At 39.6% G+C, this 17,998-nt stretch overlaps 1 protein-coding gene across 1 annotated transcript in view; it reads right to left on the bottom strand.

Annotated features, from left to right (window-relative positions):
• The window catches only part of LOC146080763 (NFX1-type zinc finger-containing protein 1-like), a 237,094-nt gene that overhangs the window by 79,279 nt on the left and 139,817 nt on the right, over positions 1-17,998 (bottom strand). Inside the window, 4 exon segments of the mRNA XM_083188397.1 lie at positions 6,236-6,381; positions 9,270-9,395; positions 10,989-11,351; positions 11,354-12,574. Of these exon segments, the coding sequence (XP_083044523.1) occupies positions 6,236-6,381; positions 9,270-9,395; positions 10,989-11,351; positions 11,354-12,574 (1,856 nt within the window).

The following is a 17,998-nucleotide window of genomic DNA, read 5'->3' as shown; positions in this document are numbered from 1 at the left end:
GTAAAAGATTTTGCACAGCGCTGTTTCTATTTATTTTTCTGTCTTCTCCTGTGGCAGCCGGACCGACTTCCCTCCTGATATTTTTGATATAATATCATCCAGTTGTTTACCCAATAAATTCCCTTGGAAAGGCAGGGACATCAACTTATTTTTGGACTGTACGTCCACCGCTTCAGCCATAGGGCCCTCCTAATTACTGCTGACGTAGCTGTAGATCTGGCCGTTAGCTTCACTGCATCTACCGATGCTTCGCATAAAAACTCAACTGCTAACTGGATATCTTGAATGGACTTTATTAAGTCTGACCTCCGTATGCCGCCCAGCATATCACCTTCTAGTTGCTGACACCAGCTCCTGAGGACTCTGGACGTCACCGCCATTGCTGATGCGACTTCAGTGCTGCTCCTGAAATTAGGTGCTGCTTTCTAAGGCCCAGTTCAATGCGACTCTCCATCGGGTCTTTGAGACGTTTGCCTCTTCAAGGGGAAGTGTCGTTTTCCTGGAAATGCGAGCTATGGCCGCATCCACTCTGGGTAATTCTTCCCACGCCGCCACATGGGCTTGATCGAAAGGGTACATTCGACTAATCCTTGATGGTACTGCGACCCTCCTGTCGGGATGCTTCCACTCTTCATTGATAATACTTTTGAGGGAGTCGGATAGTGGAAATTTTTTCCTTTTTTTTTCTTTTATCTTGAAATAAAAGTTCCTGTAGATAAAGATCTTCATGTTGATCTTCAATTTTCAGAGACTTATTTATCAGCTCTAGTAAATTTTCCACCATTACTGGATTACAGTCTGTATCCGACTTATCCTGCGGATCATCATCTGGGTCCATATCTTGGAATCCCATTGATGGCACTTCTGCTGGGCCTGCCTGTGAATCATCAGAGGCTGACATTACGGCATGTTTCCTCTTGGTGGTTAATTTGACCAAGTTCTCCTTGGTAACAAAGGTTTCTGCTAGTGCAGTCTTTAGCATATCCACTAGAAAGAACTGGAAAGAGAAAGATTGTCTCTTTGTTGGCACACTAAAGAAGAAAAAGATAAAGATAAATGTGGTTTAAAATATACCTTTTATTAACTGTTCATTAACAGTTCTGCCCTGAGAAAAAAAATCATGAAACGCCGCTGTGTGTGTCTATAAATGAACAATGGAATAATGTATATATGATATGTTTTAGCTAAAACTGGTGACGATCACTAAGGGATTTAAGTAACGTGCACACTGTCTGATGGTAGCCTAAGGTCTCCGCGGCTTCCCGTAAATTAGCAGACAGCAGGGAAGCACACGGTGACATAGCCAGCAACCACCAGACACGCTGCCTCTCTGGCCGGCTAACACGCGGCCAGCTTGATAGCAGCGCTAGTTACCAGAGCCGGCATACAAGCTGTACGGCTCAGTACAGCCAGCAGCCATTAGACACGCTGCCTCCCTGGCCGGCTAACACGCGGCCAGCCTAATAGCAGCATTGGCTATCAGAGTTAACATACAATCTGTACGGCTTAGTATAATTAAACATGCCGTTTGACCAATAACAGTGACTAATATATATAACCGCTGAATCTAGCGGACACAGTAGCTGGCGCAGCACAACTCCCTTACTGAATCATAGTGCATGCGATCAGCGGTTATTATTATTATTATTCTCTCTATGTACTGCCAATATATATCTGATCACATAAGTATTCAATTTGGCAGCGATATATGCAGCATATAGAAAAACTGCCCACAAATATAGTGGCAGTGAAAAACTATCCAGTTGACTGGTAATTAAGCCATAACAATTATTTTATAAGTCACTCATCTGTAACGCTGTTATATCAATCTCTGGGAAGACTGTATAAAATCAGTTGAAATAACTATCTCAGAAGCCTCATACTAATTAAATGATCATATTGGCTATCTATTATATATACACAGTTGATGAAAATATTGCATATTTAATGCAATTGGGGTATAAACTTTCTGGCTGACAAACACTATATATGTCGGCAGCAATAAATATTTCACAAGCTGCCTGCGCATTTAATCACTATACTAACATCTCCCAATTAAGATATGTGATTGATTCCCCCCTAATAAAATCAAGGGGACCGTCTCATTGGAGATAATAACTATACTACACCGGCAATCTATCGGATGACTGACCTTGAGGCTTTAGACTCATATGCTGCCTGGTCAGTTAAAACATTGCCAGATATAGTATAGTGATTATTATCTCAGCCGATTGATATACCCCCAGACACTATAAAAAGTCACTGATTTGGCCTATAAGGTATCTGATTATAATAAATGCTATCCAGCTAAATCAATCCCGTACATGATTTTTCTCTGATTGATCATTATAGGTTAAGAGATGGGGTTTTGGAGAGTTCTGCACACATAAGGAATTAAAGCCCTTATAATTGATGGGCAAGAGTCCACTGCGTGTTGGTTGGCACACTAGTGGGGGTGCTATCCCAAACGTTTACAACATGGGAAAAGAAAGAAGAAAAAGGGTTTGTATTGGATGCACTCCTTACAACTGATACAGTATCTGTTGGAAATATTCCTTTTATTATTAAAAGATGTGGGGGCTCCTTTTTATCTTTAATGGTTATGTATGGGATACGGAGACAGCCACATAAAGCGAAAATAAGAGGTTAAAAAATACACATTGACACACAAACAATGGTGTTTTTAGAAAGAAAAGATCAGTGATTTTAAAGATTTAAAATGTAGGTGGAGTCATAGACTGCCGGTGCTTAGATATATTCAGGGGTATATTCCCCACCAGGGTGTGTTCCTGAAAGTGTTATGATGTCACATTCATGATTTTACAACAATTTGCTGTGCAGGACAGTGCTTTGATGCGTCAGGTGTTATACACCACACATTGGTCATCCTGAGAGGGTGGAGCAACAATTTCCTCTGCTGGGCGGGACAGATGGTAACACTCAATTAATTATGTGTACTGTCACGTCAGGCTCACCCGTTTAGAATGGGTGATATGAGGTGTACCCCGATTATTTTTGGGTGTGCTCACTGCTGTTATGCTCATATACTGATGGATGTAATCACTATACTAACATCTCCCAATTAAGATATGTGATTGATTCCCCCCTAATAAAATCAAGGGGACCGTCTCATTGGAGATAATAACTATACTACACCGGCAATCTATCGGATGACTGACCTTGAGGCTTTAGACTCATATGCTGCCTGGTCAGTTAAAACATTGCCAGATATAGTATAGTGATTATTATCTCAGCCGATTGATATACCCCCAGACACTATAAAAAGTCACTGATTTGGCCTATAAGGTATCGGATTATAATAAATGCTATCCAGCTATCAATCCCGTACATGATTTTTCTCTGATTGATCATTATAGGTACAGCTCATAAATATACTGTACGGAAACTAGAGTGCATGTTACTGACCTATCCCTAGAAATATAAGGGAATCTACCCGCCAGTAATAAATATCCTATGAATCTTGTCAACTGTATGTGAGGAATGGATAAACTGTGACTAATGAAACAAAATACTACAATACAGAATTAATCCAGAACCTCTACCTACTACTGGCAACAGTTACAACATTATTGTATAAGACCTCCAGTAAATAAAAGTCGACAGAAACAATGTTTTGAGAACAACAAAGGTCTTTTGGATACAACTCTATAAAAAGAGCACAGGACACAGAGTTATCTAAACTATCATATAGTACCATCCTATAATATATGAAATGACACACACAGTCGTTATTTAATTCTCTTTAGGAATATTTTCACGTAAATAAATTTCCTTTTTAATGAACAGTTAATAAAAGGTATATTTTAAACCACATTTATCTTTATCTTTTTCTTCTTTAGTTCGCCAACAAAGAGACAATCTTTCTCTTTCCAGTTCTTTGTTGTGTTATACCATTGTCCTTGGCAGCACCCCAGAAACATAATTACGAATAAAACTTACAAAATAAAAATTGGGGCCTCATCTGGGTACAGTAAGTACCAACCTGTGCAAAAGAACCCTCCCCATGCCCCTTTCCCCTATATTTGCTCTGTAGCATATCCACTAGCCCTGTCATTTGACTAGAGGATAGTTGTTGAGGGGTTTTGCATGTTTCACAGACACCCCCAGTAAAGCCTTTAGGTAGTTTCTTATCACACATGGAGCATTTGGATGTGTGTAGCCTTCTGTGCTCGGCCTTAGTGCTGTCCTTACTTGCTTCGGACCTAATGCACATAATATGACACCATTGAGATCCATTATAAAAATAAAAAATAATTCTGCTCTCAAAAACTCATTTCCCTCAGATATAGGCTTACCCTACTTTTTATTGCTTGACCGTTTATCCTCCTCCATGGTATTGGCGGGCGCTCAATGCAAATGAAGTGTATGTAACATATATCCTTTGCCTTAAATGACAATGTCCCCATATCATGAGCCACGGAGAAACCCAGAATCCAGGATAAAAGTTTCCTACCATTCCGGCGTCTTACACTGCGTCCGGATTGTTTCACAGCGTCTCTCCACGCTGATTCTTTCAGCCTCCTGCCGTCGCGTACACAGGCACTTCTGCCTTTACGCTGACGGCCACCGCATCACTGTTTCTGCGTCCTGAGATGCCGAGCCCGCTGATGACGTCTGCCCCCTATCCCTGTGGATGAACCGGGGCCAGGCTTGCCGCGCATACCAACGCCGCCTTAGGACGCCGCTGCTCAGCTGTATGGATGGCATCCAGCACCTGGGTTGTATACCCACTGAAGGCCGGCTCCCACCTTCTCATCCCCGCTTGACTCACAGGTATCTCAGCAGGGGAATTATGCTATAAACGCATCTCTTCAAGGGGTAGCCTTCCATACTGCCCTTGGGAAAGGAAAAAAGACACTAAACTAAAGAGGAGGGGACATATATATGCGAGAAGGAGGTCTTTTTTACCTTTCCACAAGTACTGCCCAGTAGGGAAGAACCCAGTGATTGGCTACCACGGGGGAGGTAGAGGAAAATAGAGTTTATCTTTGTTTTTGTATATATTAACCAAACCTGCTGCTGGGAGCACAACCAGAATTTACCCCCTTCATGTATATGTTTAATTAGGGTGTAAAATTGCATTCTATGATCTTACCTCATAATCTGGTTCTAGGGAACCGCTGCCGGGGGGAGCTGCAGAGGGAATAAGCTGGTCGCAGGAACTTGCATAAGGGGGCTAAAAACGGGAGCGCACACCCGGCGATTTATTGCCGGTGCACACTCCAATCGCTTGCAATATGGTAGCTCAGCGACCATATTGCCAGCAATTATAGCACCTTATGAATGTTGACAGGTGAAATTTCAACATTAGGATTAGGCTCCACTTGGGACGTGTTTGGTTGCAAGGAGAAATTAGGCTGTGGGGGGAGGTAAGGGTTAAGTTGCATGTGGGAAGTAAGTTTCGGCAATAGAGGGAGGGTTAGGGGTAGGAATTAGGGATAGAGGAGAAATACTTCAAGGAATATCAGGGTATCCGGTCCCTGGGTCGACAATATCTTGACACCTAGAGTGTGTCGACCATAAGCGGTCGACCTAGTGACTGTCAACCTAGACATTGTTGACACACTATACCATAATTGAATATCAGAGGATCTGAGGACTTATCAGGAAGCAATGATCACATCACTGCTGATACCCAGAAGATGCTGCTGGAGTGGCTGCAGACATCTGGAGCAGGCAAGTCACTGCTAAGCCACCCAGGATGATATGTTGATATTCGAACATGTCAACATCTCATCACTTTCTACATGCTGAATGTCAGCATAGTCAGATAACATTACGACCATGATGATATTCTTATGTTGACAATATGGGGTAAATTTACTAAGATGGAATGTTGTTCATAGAAAGTAATCAGATTCTATCTATTATCTTCTAGAATGTGCTACATTAATAAGAAGTAAAAGTTGATTGGTTGCTATGCCATCTTCAATAGAACTCCCATTTTAGTAATTTTACCCCTATGACTGTTGACATATCATACTAACTAGGATGACTCCTACTTCTCTACTGTGGTGGAATTTAGGTTATGTCTTTTCCTGTCTGGAAGTAGGGATAACATCAGAAGTTAGAAGAAGAAAGAACAAAGTAAAAGGTTTTACACACTTCACTTATCAGACATTCATGGACAAGTATGTTGCACATTGTTTTAAATTATTAATAAATCTAAACATATTCTCTGGGATGAAAAAATATCTACAGTATGTTGGCTTACCTCTTGATGCATGTCTTGCATGTATTCAGGTAAACTTTCGAGGCTTCTCTGTTTCCGTATATTGGATAGGGAATATCTCTTCAAACTTTCACTGCTGCTCCTTGACCCCACTCTTACTAGGGTGCATTTTGATTGTTTAAGAATTCCTTTAAATACATAAAAAGAAAGGTGACTGGTGAGCTACTGCTAAGTATTATTTCGTTTACGGGAAGGCTGGTTTTGAAAACCACGTGACTTCCACAAGATTATGGGCCATTAATAGAGCACAATACTGACATGTAAAAACAATCTACTAACTGAAGTACACAGAAACCTATAGCAGGGTTGGACTTGGCCACAGGGAAAGAGACAAAAACCATGGTGGGCCCCACTGCTTGGGACCCACACCTCTTCTTCGAGGGTTCAGGTTTCAGCCTATGCACTTGAATTATACATTGTACTGTCAGTAAAAGCAATGCAGATCTTCAGTAGTGTCACAGCGTGGACAATCTGACATAAAATGATTTCTTTATGAAAGAAATGATTAATTGTTGAATAAAACTATTGGTAAATATTTGCTACATAAAGTGTAACTAAACACAAAACACTGAACTTATTTTATGCAAAGTAAATAAAAAAACCTGTATATTATACTGTTAGTTTTACAATATAATTTTTTGTGCCATGTGTGTGGCATAATCTGTAAAGGGCATCGCTGTGTGTGGCATACTATGTAATGGGCATCAGGGTATGTGGCATAAAGTGTAATGGGCATCAGGGTGTGTGGCCTAATGTGTTATGGGCATAGCGGTGGGTGGCCTAATGTGTAATGGGCATCAGGTTGTATGGCATAATGTGTAATGGGCATCATGGTGTGTGGCATAATGTGTAATGGGCTTCAAGGTATGTGGCATAATGTGTAATAGGCATTGCAGTATGTGGCATAATGTGAGAAGGGAGATGGATAGATCGCGCTCACCTATGGTGTAAGGGAGTGAAGTGAGAGTATATGGAGAGTGTATGGAGATTTAAAGATATGAGTGAGTGAATGAATGGGTAAATAAGGATGCAGAGTACTGTAAGGTAAAATTGAAAGGGAATTTATTGAAATTAATATTATGTAAAGAAATGTACGGAGTCCTGATGTTTGCAGGAATAGGCCAGCGGGGTATCACTCCACAGGCCTTCTCCGAAGTATAAGTCTGACCTATGTAGGTCCCTTTAATCCATAGGTCCCTTAATAGGGACCTATGTGCCTCAGTGGGTGACCGCAGCGGTCTGTAAGGGCAAAGGGGATATGAGAATGCACTTCGCAAATGTTCAGTGTGCAAATAAGCTCCGTGGAGCTCAATGATGGATAAAAAGTCACGTTCTGAATGTACTATGGCAAGTGTCCAAATGGGTGTAACGCCGGCGTGGAGGGCAGTGAGCGGCGTCCGGCTGTGCGCTCTTACAGCGGGACGCCGCTCACTGCCCTCCACGCCGGCGTTACAGACTGCTGCGGTCACCCACTGAGGCACATAGGTCCCTATTAAGGGACCTATGGATTAAAGGGACCTACATAGGTCAGACTTATACTTCGGAGAAGGCCTGTGGAGTGATACCCCGCTGGCCTATTCCTGCAAACATCAGGACTCCGTACATTTCTTTACATAATATTAATTTCAATAAATTCCCTTTCAATTTTACCTTACAGTACTCTGCATCCTTATTTACCCATTCATTCACTCACTCATATCTTTAAATCTCCATACACTCTCCATATACTCTCACTTCACTCCATTACACCATAGGTGAGCGCGATCTATCCATCTCCCTTCTCTTATTGTAATTAACAGGGTGACCAGGACTCACCCGATAGACTGCAGCTCCCTTTAGATCCCAGATCTACCTCTGGGTAGATCTACACATAGGACCTACATATACTGCAACTTGAGCGCTTAATACTTACATTTTCTACTTATGTGGCATAATGTGTAATGGGCATCGTGGTGTGTGGCATAACGTGTAATGGGCATCAAAGTATGTGGCATAATGTGTAATGGGCAATACATTAGAGACTCTACAAAGAAGGGCAACTAAAATGGTGCATGGCCTACATCACAAAACGTACCAGGAAAGACTAAAAGATCTTAATATGTATACTTTAGTGCAGAGAAGGGAAAGGGGGGACATGATAGAAACTTTCAAATATATCAAGGGTTTTAACAAGGTACAGGTGGGAGACATTTTTCACAGGAAGAGAAGAAACAGAACACGAAGACATGCACTGAAACTAGAGGGAGGAAGATTCAAGGGAAATTTAAAGAAGAAAGAAGTAGTAGATAAGTGGAATAGCCTCCCATCAGGGGTGGCAGAGGCAAATACAGTAGAGCAATTTAAACATGCTTGGGATAGGCATATTAATATCCTTACAAAAAAAAATAAGGATCAAATATGGTTTGAGGTAACATGTTTAACAAAGGGGCAGACTAGATGGGACAAGTGGTTCTTATCTGCCATCAATGCTTCTATGCTTCTATGTTTCTATCAGGGTGTGTGGCATACTGTGTAATGGGCATTGCAGTGTGTGGAATAATGGGTTATGGGCATCGCGGTGTGTGGCATAATGTGTAATGGGCATCGCGGTGTGGCATAATGTGTAATGGGCATCATCAAATGATTTTTCCCCTGTTTGCAAATATAAGTCAGTCTTGACTGACCTATATTTGTGTTGTCCTGCTCCGAGAACGGGGCGGGCAGCTGCGAGCTTCACAGCTTACAGAGTCAACCAGAATCAGGGCCCCAGACTCACTCACACTATATACAAGTATCATACAGTATATCAAATTAACTAGCACAATTTTCTAATACATCCTTGCCACAATGCGTTGTGATTAAAGACTCTTGCACTGCATGGCATATTTAGGCTGGATGTACTGTATGATAATGCCCAGAACACTGTACACTTTTAATGTAAAATGCATTGATACAAATTTACTATGCCTTCATGGTAATACAAACACCATTATACAGTAAAATGATTAAAATGCCTAACTTAAAATGGAAATATTACCTTCCAGAAACTGATCAAGCGCATGGTTTGTGTAGCAAACAATCAATATTGGACTTTTCCCCTGTTCCCAGAGGTTGGAGTTAGAAAGGAGGGCATTCACAATTTTCAGTCCAACATAAGTTTTACCTATAATAAAAATGGTAAATATAATAAATTTGCTAATTACAGTTATGACGGTGGGACAACACAGGATATAATGGGTGAAATTTAATAGGATGAGAGATTCAGAAAGTGAGAGATTTGGTAAGAAATCTCCAGCGGCAATTATTTACACTTTAAAATCAAACTGGTTTTGCCGTATAAATGATTGCCGCTTTAAAAAAACCTGGAGATTTCTTACCAATTCTCTTACTTTCTGAATCTCTCATCCTATTAAATTTCACCTATAGTGAACAAATGAAAGTATCAACACAGAAAGAAAATATCCCCCCCTTCATTAAGTTAAAGATTTCAATTGCAGTCCACATTTCCTACTAATGTGATATTTATTTTTATTTAATATAATTTCCCCCAAAATATTGGGGTGCTCTTTGTGTCATGCCATCAATTATTACATTTCATTTGATCAGTGATTGGTTTTCTAGTGCCTTAATCTATAAGTTACGCTTTATTGGGATCTACTGTCCAATGACTGGAAAATTACTGATCTCCACCTCCACCGGGACAGTACAGCAGACACTTCCCCTATGTAACAAAACAATCCCAAAACAGAGACCTGATGGAAAGTACAATGTAGTGAAAACAAAAAGTTTTGGTAACATGAACTAAAACATTAAACTTTTTGTACATTATTCACTTATGTCCGCTAGAAAGTCTAGATTTGTGCAGGTCAATTCAAATCATGTTTACCGGTTGGAAAATCGATCCTTGTGACATTACCATCATTATATCTGATATTGTGGGGTTTATTTACTGAGAAGGGAGTTCTATTGAAGATAGGATGTTGCTATGGGCAACCAATCAGTTTCTATGTATTATCTTCTAGAAGGTGCTAAATAAATAAGGAGTAGATACTGATTGGTTGCTATGGATAACATTCCATATTTAATAGAACTCCCATCTTAGTAAGTAAACCCCTTTATATGTAGAACAAATCTGGTATATAACTACAAGTTAAACTTTCACTTATTTATGTTTTATTCTGAATGTTTTATACATGATTAGTCTGTGTAACGTTTTTTGTCAATTATGCTTTCTCATTTGTTATGTAGCTTATGTAGCTGTAGGTGTGTCAGGGATTTATATTTTACTGGTGCTGCAGGCTTGGCCAAGTGTGTAGGGGTGTGGTAACATACTGCTGCAGATGTAACTGCCTTACACTCAAGACAGCTATGCACATTGGTGCACTATATGCTCCCCATCCCTCACTCAATGACATTGAGGCTGCAATAAATAATTTGTAATTCTGGTTTGGGTTTGGATCTAAATCTTAAGCTTGACCAAAATATGATCAAAATCCCCCTTTTCTTTGGAGGATACTCCCATATTTTTTGTATCTTATTGTTAGTCCTGATAGCAAAAGGTTTTCTGTTTTGTAATCAGTTGATTCCATGTACATTAAGGGTAAAACAGAGCATTGGCATATTATTTTCTATTCTATTTAAGATACCTTTAGAATGTCATCAACAATAAAATTGATATAAAAGAAGACAAAATAGATAATGAATATAATTGAAATTAATTTGCATTAAAAAACAGATAAACCATAATAATTTTTACCTGTGCCTGGAGGACCTTGTATAATAGCAAGTTCACTTGTTAGAGCAATTTGTAAAGCTTTGAATTGGGATCGATCAAGTTGAAGCTTCTCTTCAGTTGGCCAACTACTGAAATCAAGCACATCAAATGTCTTCTCTTGAAACATGTTGTCAGAGTATTTCATACTAGGTAAATGTACTTTACTAGAGCTTCCCGTTTTGATCAGCTTTTCCAAGGTATAACCGGCATGATTTTGTAAGAGATACAAAGGTGGGGACATGGCTGTGTTACATTGAACAATGTAGTTTTGAAAAGGTATTTCACTCTCCACCATTTCCTTTAACCCTTCCAAAACATGGCGAAATGCTTCAAAATATGTTGTGTATCATGAGGTGTATACTGTCCCAGATCCTGTCGACTTTCTTCAATAAACATCAAGGTTATCTGTCCTTTCTGAAGATCAGAAACACTTCTGTCTGCCACAGTGGCAAATAGCATATTCCTGAAGTTGTCTTTAGAAAGACAGACAAAGGATCCATAGAGCAGTCGGCGTGAGATTTCCCAGCAAACATTTTTTAAGTTTTCCGTTTCAAAACTGACCTGATGGACTATTCCGGCATTGGTGCACATTGGAAACAAGATCTCTGCATTGAAATAGATTCTGATATCATCAAATCTAGCTTCATTGAGATCCTTGTCTTTCAGTTTAACAAGTTCAGAAATTCCATCTCTTAGAGGACGAATAAAATCTTCTCGCAGAAGACGGAAATGGGTGTCTAGGTAAGATTTTACATCAACATAAGATCCATTGATATTATTTAGCCGCATTGAAGGATTTTGAGATAAATAAATGTCTTCTTGTGTTGGATAAATTGATAGACTTCTAAAGTCCTCTTCCATACTCTCCTTGTTTCCTACAATATAGATATAATTATCTGATCTCAAAGTGCCTTCAATTTTTTTTTCTTGTAAGTGTTTGAGAAAACTCTGGAGATCCATCCATTTTGTTTTCAGTTCTGCAGGTACAATTGTGTCATTAATTTCCAGTTCTTTAAAGGTGTTTTCAAGAACTGTAGAAATTATTTTTACTTCCGTGAAGGAACTGGATGGGAACCTACTTGCCAGTTCAGTAATAAAAATAATGGTATGGTCAAAAAATGATAGTTTTTTGTGTTCTTCTGTTACATCGTTTGAAAAGTTTAAAATGTGAAAAGGAAGAACCTGATTTAAGAAGACAGAGTTTTGGACTTGACTTAGAAGATGTGTTAAGTTCTGACTACTTGTTGTGCATCCAGTAACTGTAATCAAGATTTTAAGGAAACTTTCTACAACATCAAAATCTACTGCATTTTCTTTAAGAAACTCCTTCAGACCACTTCTTGGGGCAACAAGTTTCATAATGATTTTGCATGGCTCCAGTTTGGCAAGCTTGGATAATGTATTTGCGTTAATGGTCTCCTCATAACTGAAATGATTGATTATTTTTTTGAAGCTATTTTTATTACATGAATACTCTCTCTTGGTATACATGGAATACTTTTTCATACTTTGTGCTTGTGCTGTCATGCTGAATCCTTTGCCTTTTGTTTGTGAAAGACAAAATTGATCTAATTTTAGATAAAAAAAAAAGAAAATAAATTGCAAAAAACATTTACTTAACATTTATGAACGATATAGGTCTATCTATCTATCTATCTATCTATCTATCTATCTATCTATCTATCTATCTATCTATCTATCTATCTATCTATCTATCTATCTATCTATCTATCTATCTATCTATCCTAACAGACTTTCCAGTCCAGTATCATAGAAGTAGTAATGAGGTGGCACTCAAGGAGGTGGCACTCACGACTCTGCTGTGAGGATGTCTCCTATGTTGTCTTGACAAAGGACCTTATTCTGTGGTCAGAAACGTCGACATACCTGTGGTGATGAACTACCGTTTGGTGATGTATTAAATCCTTTTGGACTTTACTTGGATGTTTTGGTGTGTGCTCTCTTATACAGACACAAATGTGCCTGTGCCTGCGTACTATATATATGGTACACAAAGTGTGTTACCTTGAAGCAAGCACCTCGCTGCTGCCTGTTGTTCTGGATTGAAGTGCGGATCATACTCTACATATATATGTATATATATATATATATACATATATATATATATATATATATATATATATATATATATATACATACATACATACATACATACATACATACATACATACACACCAGGTGGCACGTACAGAAATGTTGTACAAGGTTGGTGGTTTGCACAATCGAGTAGCCGAGCGAAACTGATCATCTTAACCGTGTCATATTAACACATCCAGGGAATGAACTCTAGGGCCAAAAGTAAATTTTTAACTTCGATATTTAGATAAACAAAACAATGTGCAGTTGTAAATTAACATTTTATCAGAAGCGGAGACCTTTACCAAAATTGATAAATGAGGTACCATTTTAAAGATTGAGGGCCAGATGCACTAAGCTTCAAAAGTTATAAAATGGAGAGTGATAAACAGCCAGCCAATCAGCTCCTACCTGACATGTCACAGACTGTGTTTTAAAAATGTCAGACAGCAGCTGATTGGTTGGCTGTGTATCACTCTCCATGTTATCACTTTTGAAGCTTAGTGCATCTGGCCCTAAGTATAAAGGGAGAAAAAGGGATTTTCACCAAAAATCACCTTATAGAAATAATATATATGATATACCACAGACGAGCAGTACATTCACTCCTGTACATTGAACACTGCCAGGTGACCTCCTAGAATCCATTGTAAATACAGGATTCATCCATATATTGCAATCATTAAGACTCACAAGCAGGTAAATAGATACCTACCTGCCTGTGAGTCTTTATGATTTACAGGTTAAGTATTCCTTATCCAAAATGCTTGGGACCAGAAGAATTTTGTATATAGATTATTCCATATTTCTGAACATTGTATATTTCAATGATGTATCTTTAGGTATCTTTCATTTATGTTGTATAAACACATAAAATACACACAAATATATTTTATTTGTGCATGAAAGAAGGTTTGTAAGCATGCAACAAAATGTGTGTTCTACAGGCACTGAATTTGATTGCTAAGCAATATTTTTCTTGCACATATTTAGGGGTATTCAATCCCCTGCCGCTATTTCCGACGGAGGAAATAGCGGCAGGTGTTTATTCAATGCTGTCTTTTTCTTTTTGAAGAGACATCTCTGGCAAAATTAACCTGACTTTAAAAGCAGACAAGCTCATATTGCCGAGAACGGCCGTGGATTGTGAAGCTCACGGCTGGATCTCAATGATCCACACCCCCTTTTCGGCACTCGGCAGGCAGGACATTGAATCCCACCTGCCGATTATCAGTCGATCAGGCTGAGAATGGGACAGGGTCACAGCTGTTGGGACATCCCCAGAGTCGTGACCTGGGTTTGAATATACCCCACAGTGTCAGTTACATATTTGCTATTATGTAGGAGAGCAAGAAGTAAATAGATGGTGCTGTACAGGGGGACGGCTCACATTACAAACATAACATAGAAACCGCCATTACCCTGCCTCCAATTACCGACAAAATCCGACAAAGGACAGTGACCTCCTTGTACCGCCCCATCCTCGGCCGCCCATCACACCCACGCACCACAGCTGAATGAGCTGCTGACTGGTGGCAAGGTCACCGGGGTGTCAAGGCCGGGTCCGGGAGCCGGCCAAGCACCACGGAGAGTTTCACATTCACCAAGCCGTTTGCTCCAGAGGGGGCGGACGAGGGGCCAAATCAGGGGAACAGCCAGTGTTTTATTGGTATCCCCATGAAAATGCTGGGGGTTCCCCTGGGAACGCAGGCAGGCCGATGCCTGCCTTTGGTTGGCGGCTGATGTCCCAGTGAAGGAAGTAAAAGTCAGTTCAGACTGACTTTTATTTCTGAAGGGTAGAGAAATCATTTGATGGTCGGCGGATATTGAATGATTTCCGTCCCCTTCATCCGCATGCAAGATGTGTTCGCGTACATCCCTTTGCATGTTCATCCCTCTGATTCATCGGCAGTTTGGGAAGGGATGTGGATGCTCGGCTGGGTGGCGGCCAGCGTTTCAGGGCTCACTAAGCAGCAAATGACCGCTGCTTAGCGAGTCTTGCTGAATCAGGCCCTATGTACACAATTATATGTCATCTGCACAAGACAAGCACAGTAGATGTAAAAATATATTTTTCTTATATATTAGCACGTTTTATAGATGAGATGATGCATTTTGCACTTTAAACAGATTTTCATTATGTTTGATTTTTTTGCACATTGTTCCTGCACTGCCACCCTGTCTCCTGTACTGGCGCCCCCTCACTTCTGGTAGATGTCTGGATGGACTGGTGGCGTTTGAGTCCTTAGTCTGTAAGTATTTACTGTTTATGTATGTGTCCTGAAGAGAGGCAGTAGTATCAAAACAGTATAGTGGTAATCAGATGTTTTTCTGTGTGGTCTAAGAGTGACGCTCATCATTGCTATGCTACATTGGGGGACTGCAAAAAGGTTGTCTTGAGCGCACACCTATTCAAGATAAACAGCCCCTTACACGCATAGTGGAGTGCCGGAAAATCTCTCTCTCTCTGTATATATATATATATATATATATATATATACACACACACACATACACACTGTATACACAACCATGTGCAAACTAATTGAAACAAGAGGCGATTTTTTTGTATTTGATAATTAATCTCTTCGTCTGAGAAATAATTGGTGTTGTATTACCACTAGGCGCTACTTAGGGCTTAATTCAAATTTAGCTGCAGTTTAGGATAGGGATAATCAGTCCCTTGATACATAAAACTGAGAGCCCCTCAGCGAAACGCGTTGGGGTACAGCACCCCCTCACATTCTTCTCCTATTGTGGTCTGTGGAATATAAAGACATCTCCACTGGAAACCTGCCGATGCCAGGGCTAAATTGAAGCCGGCTCAAGGACAGCAAACCCATTATCACTCCAAAGGGGACACTTCCATCTGCTGCATGCAAACAGCAACAAGTCATCCTGCTATATGTGTGTCAGGTACAAACTGTCCATATTAAGTTTATCGCCCATTGCCATCAAGTCCAATAGGAACAGGATCCACACAAAGGAAGTTTAGAGGGGTGCTTTCCCTTATTCAAAGTGTATCTATCACTTACAATATACATCTTGCACCAGTTTTATGAATTTTCTAATTGCAATTTAAAGTACAGTATGTCATTGTAGCATGTTTCTCATTAAGGAATAAAAATTTTTTTTACTGTACACGCTGTTTAGCACTTAGTTCCCCAAAGTGCAGTTTCCTATCTCTTTTTTTCCGAGAAATAATAATTTGACTTCTGAATGTCATTTTTGGATGCTTTTGGACAGTTGTTTTAACTCTTTACTATATAGTATGTTAGGAATACAGGCTCATCTACAGTGTGCAGGCCACTTCCTGCAGTTGAATGGAAGGCTAGAAGTTCAGTGAAAAAACAGCTGCTCACAGAACCTACAGTATGAAAGAAAAGCATTACAAATGGGCTCAGAAATATAAAAACTGGACCAAGAAAGACTGGTGGAAGGTACTCTTTAGTGATGAAAGGCATTTCTTTGTACAGTAACAGAGAAGTCAACATGTTTGATTTCAACTGGAGAGAAGATCAGTGATTGTCACATTGATCAGTGTGTGAAACAGCCAGAAAATAACATGTTTTGAGGATGCTTCAGCTACTATGGTGTTTGGGAGCTTCAAGCCACTTGATGGTATGATGCGCTCAGCTCAGTACATTGATATTCTGCAAAGCAAAGTGGTTCCAGAGCTGGAAAAAAATTCCCAGGTGGATCAGGCCAGAATTTCATGGCTAGGAAGAATATATTTTGAAAAACATAGGAGTCATACAAACTACTTAAATGTTTTTTTAAATGAAATCAAAATAATGTCAGTTTCATTGCTTGTTTCGATGAATTTGCACAATGGTCTATCTATCTATCTATCTATCTATCTATCTATCTATCTATCTATCTATCTATCTATCTATCTATCTATCTATTCAACTATCTATCCCCATTATATACATTATATATTATATATACCCACTCACTGCTTAGATCCTAACAGGACCCATTCACTGCTCAAATTCTAACTTTCTTCGTACTATATTGGTACCTTTGAAAGTAAGGTCCACATTTTAGCAAATGAGACATTAACCTACTTATAATATAAATGGTTCTTTCTCTCACTACCTAAAATCTTTATTATGATTTTTTCATTATTTACATTTTTTTTCATACTTTTCCATTTTTTCATATTCTTCATTTATATATATATATATATATATATATATATATATATATATATATATTGTAAATGTTATGTATATATACATGTTTAATTTTGTGGACATACCTAGCACAATGACCCACTGCCCTGATTATCCAAAAACCTTTGAATTATCCGGTATAAGATAGTCTTAACTATCTCTGTCATTATTGGGCTGTGTGAAAAGCAGAAATACTTTCATTAAGGGCTTACTTCCCTATGTTGAATTCCACATGAGTGATGGACATTAGGAGAGGAAGGGTATCAGTGTTTCCTGATGACGCGCATCCACCTATTGCATTCCGACTGGTTGGAAGGCACGCTTATGACTAGGACAGACTGAGTTTGAGGTGCCATGTGAGGACGCATTTCTGCCGGCGTGCGTTCCAGCCAGGTGGAAAGCATGATGCTTATAACACAAGTGTAGTTATTATAAACATGTATTAAATATAGTATCTGTTACCAACACTGCGTATTAAGGTGCCCCGCTAAGTGCGGTGAGGTTAGTTTTAAATCTCACATATAAGAAATGACTGAGCTAGTTTGTTTGGTGCTGTTTCAGCGTCACTTCTGGATTCTAACGAGATGTTGGGCAGGGTAACAGCATGTTGGGTATATAAATGCATAGGTTACTCACAGGTGACATGCTTTTGTCTCCTAAGGTGGTCTTGAAAAACTTCCCCAAGAAGACCGAAACGTCGACCTGTCTGTGAGGTTT

This window comes from Crinia signifera, chromosome 5, assembly GCF_055691185.1.
Source record: "Crinia signifera chromosome 5, ASM5569118v1, whole genome shotgun sequence".
NCBI classification, from domain to species: Eukaryota; Metazoa; Chordata; class Amphibia; order Anura; family Myobatrachidae; genus Crinia; species Crinia signifera.
The sequence above is the reverse complement of the archived record's forward strand: the minus strand, read 5'-3'. Positions and strand labels throughout refer to the sequence as shown.